General features: G+C 38.2%; 2 protein-coding genes across 2 annotated transcripts in view; both read left to right on the top strand.

The window, feature by feature from the left end:
* LOC103369093 (leucine-rich repeat-containing protein 16A) overlaps window positions 1-5,075 on the top strand; it is a 103,487-nt gene extending 98,412 nt beyond the window's left edge. Inside the window, exon 38 of the mRNA XM_008297702.1 lies at window positions 274-5,075. Coding sequence (XP_008295924.1) covers window positions 274-428 — 155 coding nt within the window. The 3' untranslated portion in view covers window positions 429-5,075. The remainder of the gene's footprint in view (window positions 1-273) is intronic.
* Window positions 5,076-5,185: 110 nt separating this feature from the next.
* Window positions 5,186-20,414, top strand: LOC103369094 (secretagogin-like). Its single transcript, XM_008297704.1, has 11 exons — window positions 5,186-5,383; window positions 5,799-5,869; window positions 7,561-7,653; window positions 11,273-11,362; window positions 12,407-12,463; window positions 12,924-13,001; window positions 14,215-14,270; window positions 14,557-14,602; window positions 14,742-14,801; window positions 18,423-18,491; window positions 19,842-20,414. Exons 1-11 carry the CDS (start codon window positions 5,314-5,316, stop codon window positions 19,968-19,970), a joined length of 819 nt encoding a protein of 272 aa, XP_008295926.1. The 5' UTR covers window positions 5,186-5,313; the 3' UTR covers window positions 19,971-20,414.
* The last annotated feature ends 272 nt before the right edge of the window (window positions 20,415-20,686 follow it).

A 20,686-nucleotide genomic window follows, 5' to 3' on the forward strand; every position in this document is an offset into this window, starting at 1 on the left:
TTGCATTGCAGAGGTGAAACAAAAACTTTTCAAACTTGGAAATGAAAGTAGCTCTGCTCCTGTGTCCAATAGTTTATTTGCCTGAATCATTAGGCTACGAATTCAAATTGCATTTTACTTTTTCTTTTTCTTTTATGGTTGTGTATAATATCATATGGTATCACAGCAGAAAAAAAAATGCAAAAATGATAAAGTTTTTATATAGACAGAGATTTGAGGCACCAGTAAAATAATAAAAGCACTCACTGTCATGTTCCCGTCTGTTGTTTCCAGTGAGGTCGGACTGTGTTCAGCGATCCACCAACTCTGAGGATCACGGCTCTGTCAAGACCAAAGAACAAGGTCTGAATCCAGACAAGGACAAGGCAGCGCGTAAGAAGTCCTCGGACTCTGGAGAGGAGGTGGACAAAGACTTTATTTTAATATGAGCAAGACACATTTTTTTACAGCTAAAGCCTGCTGACAAAGCCTCACATTTTCCTTTAGAAAAGCAGCTAAAGGGGAATATAATTACGATTTCATTTCTATTAGTTTGTCTGTGTAGGTCCTGTCTGACCGCAGAGTACAAACGCCATTTCAAATTCAGTTTTAGTTTGATTATGTGTGATGAAACTGTCGATGGATGTTAACACGTTATGTCACCTGAACCAAAACTGTGCTGATTCTCAGAAGAGCTTCCTCCTCACAAACAGCCTTTACTCTGGATCTGCTCCACCTTGTTCTTTCAAGGAAAAAAAAAAAAAACTAATTCAGGGTTGGAGGAAATGGGTCACTGGTTGATCGAGCTCATTCAGTGTGTGAATGGTGAAACCTGAATTTAAGTTTGTAAACCGGCTAAAAATGAGACATTTCAGAAAACAGCAGCAAGACTGTGAAGCTGAGTTACATCTAAAATCACTTCCTTTAACTGATAACTTTCTGTTTGGAGCTCTGCTCCCAGGGACCAAACGCTCAATAACAGTTACACCAGGATACTGTTCTGTACTTGAAGTCAAACTTACTACCAGACCAGGACCCAGCTGCATTTCTTTCCTTCAGTATATTCGTATAGATTTTACTATATGCTATTTTCTGTAAGTTTTCCGGGCCTTCAGAGGCGACTGAATCCATTATATGCAATTCATCTTTCTTTACAGGAATAAACAGGTTTCAGCTGAGAATCTCGGCACAGACAGACATCAGAAATATTCAGTTGATGTAGCTTTTCTAGCAGGAATATTTTGACTTATCCACAGGAGGACTAGCTGGACTCTTCATAGCTGGAGACTCCATCAAACACTGCGACTGCACTCAAGTGACCATGTGATGCTTTGACTGCGGTAAACTTTACCTTCACTGATCATCAGTATGGCTTCAGCACTGTTAACTAACACTGTTTGTATTCAGACACTGTGGAGAAACACCTGTTGTTATAATATGCGGTTCATGGGGATCAAAGAGGAGTATTTATGTGTCTTTATGTGTAATACAGAGTGTGATTTTAAACTTCTGGGACCATTTTGCTTCAGTGTAATTTGGTCAAACCAAGTCTGTCAACAGTTACATTTTTGGCGAGTCTTCCTGAGAACAAATCAATACAAGATAAAGGCAGCATAGCAAGCTGTTTTCACTTTGATTAGCAAAGTCTGAATAAAAATTACTTGATTTTGACCAGTCTTAATTCCACTGTGAGCAGTCACAACAGCCATATTGGCAGGCATATCTGTGATTCAGTTTTAATTGAGTAAAATCATCAAAAATGTCATTTTAACTAGTCAGAATATTTGTGAATGATGCTGCTCATGCAAGACTTCCCATTGGATATTGGCCCCACAAAGCATTTGAAGATTCAGTTATTAGAAAATTGCGGTTTAAGATCTCATCAGCGAGAAATCTGCGAACAATGAGAGTTTTGTCATTAGATATTTGTCATCAAAATTTACCAGAACTTTTGCTCCAGGCTGCTCTGACCTGGCGGTAAAATAGTTTAAAGTCGTATTTAAAAGTCAACACACCCCTGCTTCTAAGTACAGATTAATGCAATGTCATTTCTCTAATCTAACAAACCTGTAATTACATGTTTTACAAGGCAAAATTCCAGTTAAGGATATCTGCTACACCACCAATTCCAGTTCAGTTCCAACATCAATTCAAACTTAATTTAAGATATCTAAAAAGGACAATATAGACATCTTTAATTACAGTTATAAACCAGTCAGAATTCAACTATGCATATCTGAAACTGGAATTATAGTTATACGTAATTCAGCTGCATATTCACATCACGGATTTTTGTAAATGTAGAAACAAACCTCCTCCACGTAAACAGTGAATGTGATGTCATTAGTCCTGGAAAGAATGATGTTGCGAATATCTGGAATATTCTTTTCAGGCAGGAAGAACTGAATCACAGACATCTGCAACTCACATCCAGTCTTGCTACGAAATGTGAAAACAGCCCGTCTTAGTCCAGTGACTCCATTGAGTTTTTTTCAAATTCAGCAAATTCTTCCTCAGGAACGTATCTTGCCGCTAAAAGAAAACCACAATCTGATGTTCATCAGAAATAAGAAGCAAGAGGGATGGTAAATCTAGCACATGCTAAGGAGCTAAATATCAACAATCTTTCTTAAGAATCACAGACTTCAGCTTTGAGCCAATCTGAGACTCTGAATTGCACTTAAAGACACATGAGTCTTCACTTCCAGTAACACACTAATGCTAGATTAATATTCCACTGGTGTATCAATGGTTCAGTGTAAACCAGAACTTATGTCAAAAAGAGGAGTATCAGAAGATAAATTTTATTTTCGTAGAATGAGCCAGACAATAACTTCATCAGGTTGTGTGAAAGCAGGACACTGAAAGCACTCTTCTTTCTCAGCATCTCCTAAAATTTCGTTCATTTCTTTCCCCACAGAATTAGACATTTCTTGAGTGTTCTGCTTATATTTGGCAGTCATGTTTCCTGTGGTAAAAAAGAATGCAGTGTCTGCAGTGAGAGTGAACTGACAGTAGCTGTATTTTGACCACATGGACCTCTGGGTTTCAACATCAACGTGGGTCTCAGGCTGATTCCTCTCCTTTATCTTTTCTTAGAGCAAAAAAAAAAAGCCCTTTTCACACTGCTGTACAGTTTGCACCGGATACTCAAAATTGCGTTGTATTTAAATGCATTCCTCTGACAAATAGCAAAAAAAAAAGGTCTGTCGTCTCTACCCAAACCATAGGATTGTTTTCTTTGATACAGGATCATGCAATTTTACAAACATAGCGCATATAGTTTAGAAATATAGTCATTCTGCTGCATTCATGTCATACTGTAGTTATCTTCAAGTCCCTTCCCTCTTTGATTTAACGCCTAAAAACTCATCTTTATGTGTCAAAAATACACATTTAGGAATTTTTCTGTGGAAAAAAAAAACCAACAATCCCTTCATGCCTTAAAGTGGTTTGGATGTAACTCTGCACCATCGTGCCGATTTGTCCCTGCCAGCTCGAGCACACCAGCTCACCTGGACATCTGCTCAGACACTATAACAATCAACATTACACAAGTTGTAATACTGGAGTAATTCAGCCACACGTGTTAGGAAACAGATTCTAAAAAAGAACAAACATACAGAAAGCGTCACCCTGCAAGCTAACAAGATGTTTCCTCAGGTTTGTTGCATATAAACGATCATCAGTACACTGCAGTTTTAAGGTACAACTGCTTCTTTCGCTCATTATGCATCTTCCAGCATTTAAAAAAACACCATATGTTATAATGAAGGATGGAGGATAAACCCAGATTTCCTGGACTTGGTGCTATATTCTCTGTTCTCCTCTGCAGCTGTCTTGAGCTCTACAATCCTCACATATGACATGAATGCAGCATTATACTCATCAAAGTGATTTTCTATTATACCAGCTTTAACCACTTTTGCTTTCGCTAGTTTGGTGCCAAACTGTACTCCAACCATACTTTTAGATGTGCACTAGATGTTGGGTCGTCAGTGTGAAAAGGGCACAGCTTCTATTTTTAGTACTGTACAAGAGTAACTGAAGTCAGGGCCAAAGCTCTTCCTGGTGCACCTTCTCCTACTTGATGCTATCTGCTGATGTCTTTCTGCAGGTTGGACTTTGCTTCTTTGTCACTAATTAAAAACAACACTGTTCCTGCTGTATATAGTCAAACTGTTCCTGATGTCAACAACTGCTTTGATTGTCAAACATCACTTTTGTGTCTCATAAATGTTCCAGGACACATCTAAAGAAAAAAAAAAAAAGAGAGAAAGAAAATGCTACAACTTTGCAATACGTTTAAAGCAAGCGGCTGCATTCTGCTTTTTTAACCACTTTCCTGATGCAGGGAAACTCTCTGTTTTTGCTTTCTGTGGGGGTTTTCAGAAGCTTGTTGCACTGTGTGAAAGACTGATGATCATTTCCAGTTCTGTCCTGCTAACATTTCTGTTGGTGCACTGAGCGGAGAAACGTGAAAATAGCCAGTAGCATAAAGTCTGGACCTGTGAGTCTCTGTGTGTGTGACTGCATGATGTGGCTGTGAGTTGTACTGGATGTATATACTGTATGTGCTTTCTTACATGTAGGTGTGTGAGTGTGTGTGTGTGTGTGTGTGTGTGTAAAAATGCACATGTAATATACACACTGATGGATTCGCACACCTACGTGAACACAACAAATCCTCTATTGTTTGGTACTAAGTACACTACTATACTAAGGGTTTGTTTCTAACTTATTTGGAATAAAAACGAAAAAAAAAAAAGCAAACAGTTCCGCTGATGTCTTGATTCTTTGTTGGTTTTCTCTCACCTGTACATTGTGTTCATAAGTGTAGAAATTAATTCTTTGTATGTAATTATTTGTTCTTGCGTGTGATCAATTTACTTTCATCATGATTCAGAGAGGAGGTAATGCAAAGCGACGCCTTTTTTTTCCTGAGCTGGAAAAAGAACTGCATAAATACAAATTACATGTTTGCTCATGTTCTCAGTCACTTTGTTCTGTTCTGTCATGGACCCGTATGTTTCACTGAGTCTCGTGTTGGACATTTCAAATATTAATATTGATTAAAATAATTTTACAGGCGACAACCTCTCTGCATTGTCTCGTTTGTCACAAACTGAAGCTCTCTTTGCAGTGTCACAGCACAGCCACCAGATGGCAAATATAAAACCTCTGAGCTCCCTGTTGGTCCTCACACAGAGGAGGTGTGGTTTTCACTTACTCACAAGGAACATAAGTCTTTCAGCTGAACAGTGCTACACAGTTTGCCACCTTAGAATTCATTGCTTTTATGTGTAAAAGTTGACAGCTGACTTCTTTGTCAAAATGGACAGTGCATTTGATAACCTGGATGCAGCTGGTTTTCTGGAAATCTGGCAACACTTCGATGCAGATGGTAAGAACATTTAATTTTCCCAGTAACCCAGTGCAGTACCTGCAATTTATCCTCTGCTGTTGCTAGATAACAATCTAAAAAACACCACCAAAAAAAACAAAAAACTGGGAGTCTCAGGTGTAGAATGTTACTTATATTAACGAAAAATGTAAATTAAATGTATTTTGGCTGTTTCTGTGCAAAGTCCTGCCTTAAATACTAACTTGAATCCTGCAATATTTGAAAATGCAATTTCCTACAGATGTCATGTCTGAGAGGAGTTAGAGAGTAAAAAAGGTTTAAAATAATAAACATCTGTGTGAAGTTAAAGAACAACTTGCTCATGATTAAATGGACATTTTGAGGAAAATCTAAACTTGCTTCGCTGCATTCACACCTTCAGGACCTGTACAACTTGTTTTTTGTTTTTTGGCAGATAACGGCTACATCGAGGGCAAAGAGCTCGATGACTTTTTCCGTCACATGATGGAGAGGCTCGGTCCACAGGTGAGTCCACTGATGTATAATTACTGATGACAGCAAGTCAGTGCAGCTGAACAAGCACAAAGCCACAGAATGGGCATCATTTCCGTCCGATAAACATGTCAGTCTGCATGCTGCTTCACTGACAGCAGCAGAAGTGTTGAAGTCAGGGTAGTGACCTTCTAAATAATGGTCTGTATTTGCTCGAAGTCTTAGATTCCATTTCTACTAACACAGGCAAGTGTTGATTTTGAAATGTGCACAAAAATCCAAGTTTGCTTCAACGGGGTGAATCATTCTCTACTTCTTAAGCTTTTCACAGGACACAGTTTGTCATGTTTAAAGCCTTGTTTGCAGTGTTTCTGATCAGTGCTGTGTGGGCAGCTGAAGCTCTCTGCAGCTCTCTGGATGGGTGCGGTGACTAACACAATTAGAGGAGATCTGGAAACTGTCACAGGAAACGCCTTCGACTCTGTTACAAACTGACCTGAAAAAAAAAAAAAAAAAAGAAGCAGCATTTGTGCTCGTGTTTTTGTGTGCGCTAATGACGCTTCATGTTTACTGAGCAAAGTCAAATGAGCCGTACATCTCTCAGTATATGCTCCTGTGTGGACTCTGCTGGATACTAATTGCGCTGCACTAGAACAAACACACCACCAACCACGTGTCACTTTGCCTCTCTGATGTTTGCTTTCCACCATGATGCCCCCAGGAGAAGCAGAGCTACGGCATAATCCTTCTGCTGTCCTCTGAAACATTGAGAAACATTAACCACAGAGTGAGCTTTTATTTGTATGTCCTTTATTCCCCCTAAGGCATCAGATTCAGTAGTTGTGAAGCTACAGAATATTGCCAGTTAACTCGCAGCATAATCAGGTTCATGCGATCAGTTTGATGTGTCATTAAAACCTGACGAAGACACAAAAGAAACAACATCAGTCGAATATTAGGTTTGCTTTAAAAAAAAAGTTACCCTCTTGGGGCCAAACATGAGCGTCACATGTGCTGGTGAAGACAAAGACTAATGAGGGCAGCTCTGGCACCTTGTAGTCTGCAGACTGTGTGCTCTGCCCTGCATGAAGCCATGTTTCAGACAGTAGATCAACAGGTTTCTATAGTTACAGTGCACTTATGAAGGTTTAGGAAAAGACACAGCAGAAAATGAGCTCTTACATGTAATTTAAAATGACTTTAATGACTTGAGGCTTTTAACTGATTGTGAGAGAACACAGGAAAAGAGATAAACCTCAGATAAGCATGCAGCAGATGAACCTTGCAGCTGTTTTAACAATCACATTTAATTTTTTATGTTCTGCAAGAGTTAAAGTAGCAAAGTTACTCAGATTAGTTTTGTGTTTTAAATCGGCAGCAAATGACATGAATAGCTCCTGCACGATGCATTCAAACATCTTACTCTTTATTCTGTGTAATAGAAAGAATGGATGGTTGAAGGGCAGCAGTGTGAACTACAGAACACCTTTAAGAACAGTCAGCTGTGGTCCAGAGGAAGTAGACCTTGAGAGAAAAGAATAAAGGAGTATCCATGGTGACATTTCTTAAAATAGGCTCGACTCAGCCAGTAAACCGTTTTCTTCCACCACCATGCTTTAGGGTTTTTTCTTTTTTTTAAAAAAACAGTCATGTCTAATGTAAGGTGTCAGATCCAACAGGTTGGGGTTTTGTGTGTTATAGATCTGTCTTTTGTCTCTGTGCAGGAGAAGGTCACTGAAGAAAGAGTCCAGAGACTGAAGGAGAGGTTCATGTCTGCATATGATGTCACTGCTGACGGGAAGCTACAGATTCAGGAGGTACAACTGAAACCCCAACTTTATTCCTGTTATTTTCTTCACACACAAGTGGCTAGTTGACATTTTCTTCTGTGGTAGTCTCCTCGACGTGTCGTTGACCCTCCAGTCTGACACCACACACTTATTTCTCAACACCACAGCTCTCTTTCAAACCTCAAATTTATTTAGCTTCCCCTGTTAAGCGTCTCATGAATGTCGATCTTCTTCCTCTCTTTATCCTCTCCTCCTCTGCCGTATCTCTGCTTCATCTCGAGTCTATCTCACGTTTCCATGACAATGATGCAGCATGTACCTCATTCAAGAGGTATGAAAGCTAATTTCCGGAGCTGCTTGAGGGGTCATGCTCAGACATCTTCTCAGCAGGAGAAGGAGAGCAGCACTCAAACCATTTGCAGTAACATTTCATTGCAGGTACGCAGTCTGCATTAAAACTATACAGTACCAATAAATATGGATTCTGAATGGCACAGCAGTTCTAAATGGCAAAATGCCCAAAGATCTTTTCTGGATTGTCCAGTGTCAAACATCTAAAACAAATTGCTTGTAATTGCCAAAGGTTGAGTCCCAAATTAGTTTCTGTTTGAGTCAATTTAATTAATTTCATCTAATTAATCAAACTTGACTGACATCCTAACAAGCTGCAGCTGTTCCTCAGTAATGTAAAGCCACATTTTAATGCTGCTGAGCTCTCAGGCTGCACTCTGGGTTATTAATGCAGCTCCTGGTGGAGCAGCAGCAGCCACAGAATCTCATTTATTCATTCCTTCGTTCATTAGACCGGCCTCTTAATGCATCGCACCCACAGACCCTGAAGCTTTGGCTTTTACTTCTAAAGCTAAAGACAAAAAAAAAAAAAATCAATATGTCTTTCTTAAGTGGCCTGCTGAAGATTTACTGTAGCCGATGCAGGAACAGCCTGTTCTGAGCTTCATGTTGCTGTCAGGAAGCAATTCTGTATCTTCTGCTTGTACCAACTATATTCTATATCTGCAATCAACACTAGGAATTTAAAGTCCAAATTTAAAGTCTCCCACACTAGGACCATTTGTACATGAGGACTGCAGAAGAATTTAGCAGTCGGATATAGCTTTATAGATGTAGCCCACAAAGTCCTTATAGGTAAGTTTCAACCCCAGTAGTTGTTTCATGCTAGCAAGACCTATTCAGATGACTGAATAAGTCAAAACTGTAGAATTTAATAGCCACCAGGATGTAAAAACTGCATGTATGAAGTCAGCAATCAAATCTGGTAAAAATCCACTTGAAAAATTTGGTGACAAAATAAAATTTAAAGTTATGCTTTTACCACCTGTGACCAGAATTTACCAGGTTTATGTCAGTGCACCAATCAGCTGTTTGTCCCAGTTTCACAAAGCAGATGCTTGTGTTTTGGAGGGAAGTGTCGGGCATGTTTCATATAACCAACATCTTTGGCATTTACAATATTCTCTCATAGATTTCTCTACAGGATTCTTAAACGTCTCTGGCTAACAGCAGAAGCACTAAATCCCAGAATGGCATCAAGAACAAAACTATATTTTGGTTAATATCCAATTCCCTGTGTCAGGCTTCCTGCTGATTCAACTAGTGTCTAGGTGTTCCCAATAAACTGGCAACCGAGTGCGCATGCTAAACACAGATGTCACAAGAACTAAAATATTCAGAAACAAGAAATTATGAAAGAGAAACTCAGAAAATGGGACAGTACTTGTGTTTCTATATGGTACTGTAGGTGTTGCTGCAGATGCAATGGCTACTGGATAACCAGTACGTGTGTGTGCAACAACAGGCCTGATGTGATCCCTCAAAAATAAAATCTTCCGGATGTATTTTGTTGGGACAAGTAATGAAAAAGTAGAAAAAATGCTATGACTCTTATGAACCTAAACATGACAAGAAACACATTGCTGGTGAATGAAAGTTAAATCTATTGCAATATGGGGAAAAGGCAGAAACTGTCCAACATCTCTGTCAAAGAAAAGTGCAAAAGTACAACAACAAACATAAAAAATTAATAGTTCTACAAGTGTAATCTACAGAACGCTTCCTAATCCTATTAGACCCTCTAAGTCCAGCAACCCCTCTTCTCATAAGGGCCTGAGGTCTCCATTTTTGACCTAACCTGAAAATACACAAGCATAAGCAAACTATTAGTCACTGATTATGTCCATGTTATCAACATAAAATCAGCTTTCAACTGTTTTAGTTTTCACACATCGTCCCATAGTTTGAATGTAAGAAACTTTTCTAAGCAGGTATCTGACCCGAACACAGAACTGACAGCAAGTTTGAGTTGTTAACTTTATATTAAAAACACAATTTCAACATATATCCTGAAATGCTCCACACACAACATTGAAATGTGCTCATTTGCTTGATTAATATGGTATCAAGTAGAGATATCACAGAACCACAAGCTTGGTTGTTAGTCGTGTTGCCACTGACAACCAAGTTTGTGGTTGTGAGTTTGTGATGTTATATCGCTAATTCTGGATGCGACTCTGCCCTTTTTTTTTTTAAAAATGTAAGTGATTTGTCATGCTGTTTTCAGATACACTGTTGATTCTGCTCTACTGCTGGTGTTAGAAGGAAGTCAGCAAGTCTGTCAGAAAGCCACAGTATCCTGTTACTGCTTCAGTACAGCGGCATGTGACCTGACTGGCATTTATTGTACTTGTAGCACTTTTGATGCTGATGAAAACCTTTTACAACTCAGCAGTTTCACTCACTGAAGCAACAGTCAGCTGAAATACTTAGAGTCTGCTGCCGTATGTTGTCTTCTTATAATAGTAAAAAAACATTGCGAGTGGACTAATTTGTGTATTCAGTTTACTTTAAAACTGTTGAATCCAAACATTTATTATCTATTCGCAGCAACTGCCAACAGTTTTATATGCATGACAAATAAACTTGAACTAATGAAATACATAACGTCCCACAGTGGTAAGCTGACAAATGACATGTGTTGCATACATCTTTGTGTGTTGAAAACATCCTGGATTCTGCTCCATGATCTCTATTAGAAAACAAACATGTATATTATATTATTATTCTACAAGCAACCAACCATTTGCAACCACACTCGGGTGACAAAATCAATCTGAAGACCTTAAAAAGAAACGGAATTGACAAAGCCTGCCTTTGTATTCTCGCTTTGACACACTAAGAGTGGTGCTGCTGGTGGCATCGCGGTTGGTGCAATGCGCTTGTTCTAGCTGTGAGCCATATTTCAGTTTTGTGACTGCAGTATCATCTTTGATTTTATTGGATTGATGATCGAGGCCAGTTTAATCTGCTAATGGAAGGCTGATATTGTTAAAGGACAGACGAGAGAAGAGCAACATGAACTGGAGAGCAGCCAGGAGGCGCCGGTACAGGACGGGTTCATCACAGTCACTTCGGTTTCATTTGTAGAGGCTTTAGAGCTCTCTGCAGAGTTTCGTCTGATGCATTGCTTTTGTCTGTAGAAAACAAAAACTGAGCTCCATTAAAAGACCAGATGGGATCCGACTGAACTGCTTTGGAGCCTGTACATTTAAGAGCATCTCCTATTCACAGTGGAAAAAATGCTCAGACAACATTGTTATCAACTCACGCCCTGACTGTTTTTATTTTTCAGCTGGCCCACATGATCCTGCCCGAGGATGAAAACTTCCTGTTAGTTTTTCGCAGAGAAGCTCCTCTGGACAACAGTGTTGATTTCATGAAGGTAAAGTCACACAATGCACGAAACAGGATTAGGAAATCATGAAACAAGTTGCATCCACTGATAATTGTAAGTGTTAGGACAGATGAGAGGTCAGGAATGATTAAACAGAAGCACTGAAACTACACAGGTGTCCTGACTGTACACTTGGAGTCAATCATTCTTTGATTCAAGGTGTATAATCTGAAGTTGGAGGAGGATCAAGAGGTGAATTCAAAGGTGCAACAAGTGAACGTTTTCCTGCTTAAAACTGTAAAACCAGACTGACCAGAAAACGGTCAACAGTACAGAGTGGAAAATATCTATGACTTGCACAAGCAAAGTATGAGGAAGTCTTTTAACAAGAGTCATCCACAAAGAGTTGAACACAGTGCCGTTGTTCTTTTTTAGCTTTGACAACAGCTTTTCTTCTTTTTTTTTTAACTGTCTAAACTGAATCTGCACTTGCGAAAATAGAAATTTTCCAACCATCAGTCCAACATTCGGCGATAGTCCAAATATTCAAAGGGGAGGTTCACGGATATTTAGTATTGTGAACACATCTGCACAAATTTTCCAAAACTGACTGCCTTCATTTCCTATTCTGGCGTAGCAAGCTCAGCATTTGGATAACTGTCACACTTAAACGTGGGCTTTTCTAAATACTTTAAGGCTGCTGACGGTAAATGAATCACTTCTGTTGGCATGAACTTGACAGTGGCTGCAGCTAATTAACCTCTCACACACTACAGCTGCCAGCTCCTGTTAGCTTTGAATTGCACTTTACAAGATTATTTACCAAGTTGAATCCCCAGTGAGGCACAACATTAAATTAGCAAAACAGAATGGGGGGGGAAAAAAAAGAATATATATGTATTCAAGCAGTGGCCCAACCTCTTGTATTTAATGCAGATTGCACCAACAAACTGCATTTTCTTGTAAATATTCTATGAACAACAGAATGTTAATACTAAGTATGATGATTTCACACAACAACCACCACCACCATCAGACCCACCCCTGTACATCGCATGTATGTCCTAATTTGCCCTCTTCACTCTGCTGCAGATTTGGAGGAAGTACGATGTCGACTGCAGCGGCTACATCTCGGCTCAGGAGCTCAAGGTCTGGCCGTCATTACACAACAGAACCAAACCTGAACACCTCTTTTCCTCTGTGGTGGCAGAAAACAACCTCACTGTTTCCTGTTGTGTCATCAAGATCTTTGTCTCATTCAGCTTCTGACACAATGCTTTTTGTTTAAAATACAGTTTCATTGTAGATTCTTGGTCAGATTTATGAACTACTGTGGTGAGTTTAGCATTAAAACACCACAACGAGCAGGAGAAAGATTCTTCTGTTGACATGCAGGTGTTTAAAATAACGTCTAATGGATGCTATGAATATAAATGCAGCTCTTTCTTGCATTTTAATTGATTATTGCATTTTATTGCCCCATTCAGTTCTTCTTAAATCTCTTTCTCACTTCACAAATTGCTAAAATGAAGCTTCCATCACGTTTGTAGAGTTTGTGAACTGTGGACTTGACTGTGTTGCTTTCTGATTCTGTGACAAACCATCTCAGGCCTTCCTGAAAGACTTGTTCCAGCAGCACCACAAGGAAGTGCCATCCGATAAGCTGGACGACTACACCGACACAATGGTAGTAACACAACTCACACACACTTCATTGCAAAACTCAAGTATAACTTCCTTGGTGCGGTCAAGGAAGATTTTCTGGAATCTACATAAAGAATGTCTGTGTTCATGCACAGCTAGTGCTGCTTTTAAACAGCTGGAGGCAGCGTTTTAACTCGGCTATGTTCAGTCAGGTTTCCTCGTTGACCTGTTTGTTCAATGAATGTTCCACCATTAACTCTAACTGTTAGAGTCTAACTGCTCCTCTGTGGCGGTACATTTACTACATACAGTGGTTGTATGGAGTTGATTTTAGATACTGTATATTTTAGATTATACCGAGCTGGTCAAGAGTCAAATCTTTTCTAGTGTGTGCTGTACACTAACTGTAAGGGGGAAAATCATGCAACAGTTGTCCTCAAAACATCATTTTTGGCAAGTTTATTTTAATGAGTACAAGCTGTAGAAAGCTAAGAATAATCCATTTGCTGCAATAAACAGCTTTTACCAAACTACTGCCAAATGAAAATGTGGTTCTCAATGAGAAGCTATTTTCAGAAGAGATTTTACACTTGTGACATCTTGTGATTTGATAATAATAATAATAATAATAACAATAACTGTATTTATATAGCAGCTTTTAATAACAGAGTTTACAAAGAGCTTTACAGACAACCAAAAGAAAAGAAGGATCCTAGAAGGAAGAAGGAAATAGTTACACATGGTAAAAGACTTTCAGAGGGAATCAGTACAATAACACCAGATAAGTAATAAATGAACCAAAAATGCCACAACCAATAAAATAAAATACAAGGTTAAAGCCTTCAAGGCTAGTAATAATAATAAATAATAATAAGTAGCAATAATTAAAGTAAATAAGAAAAAATACATGAGTAAATAAGTAAAGGGTAAAATAAAATGAACAAATAATTTTAAAAACTGCTAAATATATATCTTTTGATTTAATAAACTACATTATTTTGTGTGCAGCTGTCACAAAACACAGGTCAAAGAAAGAGGAAAATATATTTAATATTCTTAATTTTTCACCTTCTTGAGTTGTTTTTCTAGAAACTCCATCTCAGGCCAGATTTTCATGCAATTTTTTTAGATTTCAGTACATTTCATATTTACTATGTGCTCAAAAGTAAGAGAATGATGAGTCGAGGTGGTGTTAAGAAACAACTAGCAATAGGAAGTTTTTCATGCTTTCATAATATAGTTTATTTCTCTTGCAGATGAAAATCTTTGACAAAAACAAGGATGGACGTCTGGATCTGAACGATTTGGCCAGGTATGCAACGCAATGATATGAAAGTTTACATATTACATTTTTAGATTACATTATCTCAACATGAACTGAATGGATTTTTTTTATTGTGGGTTATATGGAGGCTTGTCCAAAGTGTTTTAAATTCTCAGATCAATGTAATTAATCAATGTTTGATAATTAATGCATCAAAGAATTCTACAAGAAAAAAAAAGACCAAAAGGGGTTGGTAACTGCCCAATAAGAGATGTTTTGTCTGTAATAACTAAATTATTGTGTATTAATATTAAAATCTGCATTTATTTTGAAGGATCTTGGCTTTACAAGAGAATTTTCTGCTACAGTTCCAGATGGATGTAAGTGTGTTTATTTGTCTCTTTTATGACATTTTTAACAACTAATTAGTGTCAGATGGGGAAAAAAAGGTGTAAATCTGTAGGTATATTTATCTCGTTTCTCTCCTGATTTATAACAACGTCTCTTACTGTATTCAAGGCCTGCAGCAAAGAAGAGAGGAAGAGAGACTTTGAGAAGATCTTTGACCATTACGATGTTGTGAGTACAGGAATAAGACAAATGATTACTGACATTTCACAATTTCATCGTACTGAACCTGATTACTGCCCGTGTTGTGCAGAAAAATACGTGAAAGTGAGTTTATTGTGGCTGAGATATTTCCAGGGTCATTTCTTGTGCACAGTTGATCTGTACCTGCCTGTTGACCTTTTGCATCATTGCAATAACAGCAAATCCATTGTTTTGCGATCATGTTTCATACAAATTGGGATTTAATGTAATGTCTGCTCCGTTTTGGAGACAACACAGACATTCGCTTCTTTTCAAAACCTGATTACTCTCTGGTGCACAGAGAAACAACTTGTCATTGAAAAATCCTGCTGGTATTTGGGAGGTCTGCGTTTGGGAATATTAGGAACTTATTCAACAGAGTGAAATTTGATCTGTCTTCATAACATCATGACTTTGGTATGTGCAAATATTAAACGAAAATAGTTACAAAGCTCTTTGAACATATTGTATAGATGGTAGCATGTCTAGATATCATGACATCGTCTCCATTGTGCTTCTCTAAAGTTCATGTCAGTCGTCCCTGTTTACATCAGTGTAGTTGCCCCCTCGCCAGAGGTCTCATCGAAGTGTGAATAGTCTCTAGCTCGAGTGCTAAGATCTAACAATTTGATGGTTTACAGGTGAACTAGGAGTGGCCTCTCCAAGGCACAATTAGATTTTTGGGTAAACCGCTGCAAAAATAGCTCTGCTACAGGTCAAAGGTCACTTTCTCTTGGGGCGGCTGTGGCTCAGGTGGTAGAGCGAGTCGGTCAATGATCGGAAGGTCGGCGGTTTGATTCCGCCCTGTAACCTGTGTCATGATCGTTGTGTCCTTGGGCAACACACTTCCCCCACCTTGCCTGGTGTGAATGCTGATGAATTTTGTTGGAGGGGCAGAATGGCAGCCACGCTTCTATCAGTCTGCCCCAGGGCGGCTGTGGCTACAATCGTAGCTTGCCACCACCAGAATGAATGTATGTGAATGAATAGTTGACAGTATAAAGTGTCTTTGAGTGCCGAGAAAAGCGCCAAGTAAATCTGATCAATTATTAATTAATTATTATTTTTCAAAAATGCTGTACAGCTTTAAATGGGCGGTGCAGATTTGCGACCACGTTGAGGTTTTCCGTTGGTGGAGTTACCATTTGACCTTGGACGATATTTTAAGGTCAAGAAATGTTGATATTGCCTTTATTTTGGGAATAACATGCAATGTATACATGGACAGTACCCATTTCACCTTAGACAACCAGCCAACCATAACTAATGAAAGAAAACACCTATGTTGTAGAAACTTGCAGTAAAGAATGGTTTACTGCAGCTCAGTGCAATCGTGGACGGCAGAGGCAGTTATGGCCCTCTACTCAGGGCAATCTACTTTTTAGATGTTTTGATGGCAATTTTGTGTTCCTAGGGAAAATAAAAAATATTTCTTTTTTGTTATTATTATCATGTTTCCTTCAGTCCACTTTTGCAGATTGAAAAGCAGCAATATTAAATATCATAATGTGTGCTGTAACATCTGTAATGGCTGATTTTACATTCAGATTTTTTGGAATTTAAAAATGAATGGAATTATATTGGAGAACAACTTTAAAAGCTCACCTCTCTGACATAAGCACATCTACAGACTCAGTTCAAAACTTACTCCCAAGGCTTCTCTATCTCAGCTTTTTGGAGATTTTATCAGAGTCACATGGGTCAGTGTTTTTTTTTTGTTTTTTTTTGAGACCACAGGAACATTTACGTCCTTTTCAAGACTGCAGTAATTTGTCCTCGTAAGCAGTGAATCAGCAATAAAATGTAGCTACAAGGGTCTTCTTTCTCACACTTTTATGTTTGTGATTTAAGCCTGAACTGATAGAAAACTCTCTGTCTTGCTGACTGCAATAGAAACTGCAGGCAGACTTTCTCCTTTAGCCTCTCAATTCTTCAACTTGCTATATCTTCCCTAATGTTTAAAGCGTGGATGGAGGACGCAGGAGGTTGTGGGTTCAAATCCAGGCGTGGACAAAAGTAGAGTTTGAACACAACTTTTAGAAAATGGTGTTTGTGCTAAATGAGGGGGAAATGCAGGATTGTAGTTCCTACTGACGTTTGCAGTCATGATGTAAGTGTCTGCATCACTGTAGACAGATACTACAACAGTATTCCATGGAGTTGGAGCCAAAGACAATAAAATATACAGAAATCAAAGCAGAATGCAGGACGTGTCACTATTAGAAAGGGTATCCATAGAGTAGGAAATACAAAAAAATACTCAGATTTGGCTTGGGACAAAGAACAAAGAGGATCAATAGACTGTTTCAGTTTTCTAATTGTCTTATCACCAGGACAGGAGAGTTATTCAATATATTGTACCACTGAATGGAGCTTTTGAGCCCAAGCAATAATCACCTCCACTTATACTCTTTGCCGATTGATAATATTCTCAAATTTGCATACTGTGTGCTGTGAACAAGAGGTCTGAGTACAGCGGCAGTGAATCCAATTAGGTCCTGTTATCTCTGTAATGAAATATAACGTAATAAGCAGCCGTCATGTAGTCGAGTCACACTTCAGGGTGACGAATTAGCTGTTATTCTGATTAATCATGCGGCTCTGGAGGTGTCAGGACCCACTGATAAGCTTCTCCTATTCTGTACAATCAGTTTTATGATCTTCTCAATAAGAAATATGAACAGATGAAAACCTTTTCTTCTGCCCCCCACTCAACTTTAATGTTCTGATGTGAACTAAGACAAGCACCAGTGTAGATATTAGTGTAACTTTGACACATCTATGTTTATAGTACAGTGTTACAGTTTGTGTTGTGATTAAAGTCTCAGCAAAATTTCAACATTTGATGGATTTGTTTTCACGTCGCTCTCTGGCTGCATTTACCAGAAGTTCAACTAGGAGCACAGCAAGAAGCTTTTTGTCACGCTTCGTAAATTCTGTGTTAATAACACATATTCACACATCATCTGTTGATCTTACAGAATGTGAAATATGTGAAAAGTTACTGATTTTAACATTTAAAGTGAATTTGCCCCGTGGCTAAACACCTCATTTTGCCTTTTTTTTTTTTTTTGTATGTGTATCTGCAGTAAGATTTTCAGACCTAAGTATTATATTTTTCTAGAAATGTGACACAGTTTGTAACCTGTAGGTTGATATTTCAAACAAACGTGAGCTACTTCTGTAAATTATTGTCAGTCAGGTTTTAGCAGCTAGAAAAATGTGAATATATTTTAACATTTAACACCAACAGAAAAGTGTCCAATATGTGGGATTGTTGGATCGAACTGCAACTGTAGATGGATGCTGAAATTTAAACTTCACAAAGAAAATTTAGAAAGGTGTTTGTTTCCCACTATTCTGAGGAGTTTTTAGTACTTTTTTTTTCCTGTCTGAAGTTTTACTGCTTTCTGATTGTGTATTTGAACTGTGTGAGAATAGTGAGTATCAACATAACAGAAAGTGCCCATTATCACAAAATGATGATAATAAGAAAACCAGATAAATAACTGATTGGATAATAAGAGTGGGATGTAAATCACAGGAACTAATCAGTGCTCTTTCCTCATGTCTCTTTTCTTTGTCTGTCTTTTTTTTTTTCTTGTTCAGAGTAAAACAGGAGCTCTGGAGGGTCCTGAGGTGGATGGTTTTGTCAAAGACATGATGGGGCTGGTCAGGGTAAGAGTCTCTGTGTGTTGTCCTTCTTATGTTTTGTAACGAACATGCGTTACGACAGGCAGACAAGTGTTTTTTCTTACTTACTTAATTTACTTCCAAAATAGTGTTATGAAGTGGGACAATACGACTACTACATCTGTTACGCTGCTACTTTCTCAACAAAAAGGAAAAAGGGGTCAGCGGCAAACCACAGTAATTTCAGTGGTTTAGTCGGGTGGCTGTGCACCGCCACATAGTAGCATTTAGTAATGCATGAGCTATTCAAAGAACATCAGTCTACTAAAGCATGCAAGGTGTTTCAGGAACATCTGTAAATTGTAGCATCAGAAAAACAACCTGAACTACAAGTCAGTAGAGTCAGAAGTGATAGGGAAAAAAAAAAGCCAAAGAAAACCTTCCCTTTACTAATCTGTTAATGTACAAAACGGTTATCTGCACCTTCCTGTTCGCAATCACTGAGATGGATCTGTTAAGAACTTACTAATGTGTGTGGGAACTGAACAAAAAGGGAAATATTTTGGGTGCACTTAAAAGTATGTTCTGGTGCATCTAAATGAAAAGTTAGACGCACCAGTGCAACCGATATAAAAACTTAGTTTGGTTCTCGTAGAAAAAAACAAAACACGTCAAAAAATGCAATGTTGAGGATTCTGCATTGAAATTAAACTACTGTACTGGCATGTCCAAAAAAAAAAAAAAGAACAATTGATCAATTTTCATATGAAGCATTTTGGAATTATTTTTCTTAAATCAAGTCCAGAGAAAATAATTTAAAAAATGCAGGAATGCACTGATGCAGCTACTTTGCTCAGTGTTACAATCTGATTGGCTGCATGTCATGAATAAAAATGTATTAACACTGAAAGAAAAATGTCAAAAATGTTCTTTTTTTAATAATATGTCAAACAAGCAAATGCATATTGGTCCCAAATATCAGTTATCAGCTTCATTGATCAGCATTAATCAGTATCAGCCCTTAAAATATGAAACACATTGGTGGAGCAGCAACATTTACATTCAGTCATCTCAAATTTATGAATGATGAATTCTGGGCACGACATGACAACATGTCTGTGTTAAGGAACCAAAATCCAACAGAATTCATTTAATAGAAAATGGTTTCTATGGCCTCAGTGTTAATATTTCTGAGCTAGTGGGTGTAATACTCTGACCTATGTGGGCAAACTGTGGCCTTCTGTTGATATCCAAACTGCTGGGTGACGCTCATTAATTATCCCACAAACTGATGCTTAACAGATGGAAACAACTTCCTTAAAGGCTTAAAAGCATCTGTGCTGTTTGCATGCTGCTCACACCACATTTCCAGCTAAATGACTTTTCCATCTGCAGCCCAACATCACAGGTCCTGATCTGGACCAACTGAGAGTTGTTCTGCTGCGCCACTGCGACGTCAACAAGGATGGAAAGATCCAGAAGAACGAGTTGGCTCTGTGTCTGGGAGTTAAACCCAAACCTTAGATCTGTATTAATGTATCCTGAGACACTGGCTCGGTGTGTATTGTACAGTGAAATATGCTAGAATGTTCTGATCCAGATCAGTCTGATTACGGGGTTATTTAAGGTCAATATTCATAAAGTTTGTCTGGACCCTGAATAAGTTAAAACCGCAGTTTGACACTATGTGATTAAAGATATTAAATGACCTGATATCATAGTTTCTCGTGCATGTTTAAGGACCAAAAGAAAACAATGAGATGTGTGTGTGTTTGTTTGTTTGTTTAAATGGCTGTGCTGTGGGAAGTCTGGTATATTAGTCAGTGTGCTGTTCAGAAAAACTAGAAGTAGCTTTTAAAAACAGCATGTTTTTATTGGCGGTAAAAGATTTTCTCAGAGCATACTGACTGCTACAAACATTTGGCCACTTGTATGTTTCTCTGCCTGAATAAAGGGTTAAGTGCAGGATGTTGCTTAATGTATTTTTAATATAATGATCAGTTGAGAAAACAATGATGGCGTATCGATGTTTTTTTTTTTTTTTCTAGTGTCATTCAGAAATCTTAAAATGTAAAGTCTTGAGAAGCTAGTGGAGAAGAAGTGGATGTTTACTGCATCGTCCATTACGCTGTAGACATTTAGAATATCTATAAATTTAAAATAATTCAAAAGGTAAAAGTTGGCAGCCTTTTGAATTTATCTGTTTCATCATATCATGTAGAACACTGACCAACATGTTT

Source organism: Stegastes partitus, unplaced genomic scaffold, assembly GCF_000690725.1.
Source record: "Stegastes partitus isolate 25-593 unplaced genomic scaffold, Stegastes_partitus-1.0.2 Scaffold1239, whole genome shotgun sequence".
Taxonomy (NCBI): Eukaryota; Metazoa; Chordata; class Actinopteri; family Pomacentridae; genus Stegastes; species Stegastes partitus.

Coding starts and splice junctions, on each gene's coding strand:
- LOC103369094 (XM_008297704.1), top strand. CDS start 5,314: ATGGACAGTGCATTTGATAACCTGGATGCAGCTGGTTTTCTGGAAATC. Junction 7,654..11,272: donor GGAAGCTACAGATTCAGGAG/GTACAACTGAAA, acceptor TTTATTTTTCAG/CTGGCCCACATGATCCTGCC. Junction 12,464..12,923: donor TCTCGGCTCAGGAGCTCAAG/GTCTGGCCGTCA, acceptor AAACCATCTCAG/GCCTTCCTGAAAGACTTGTT.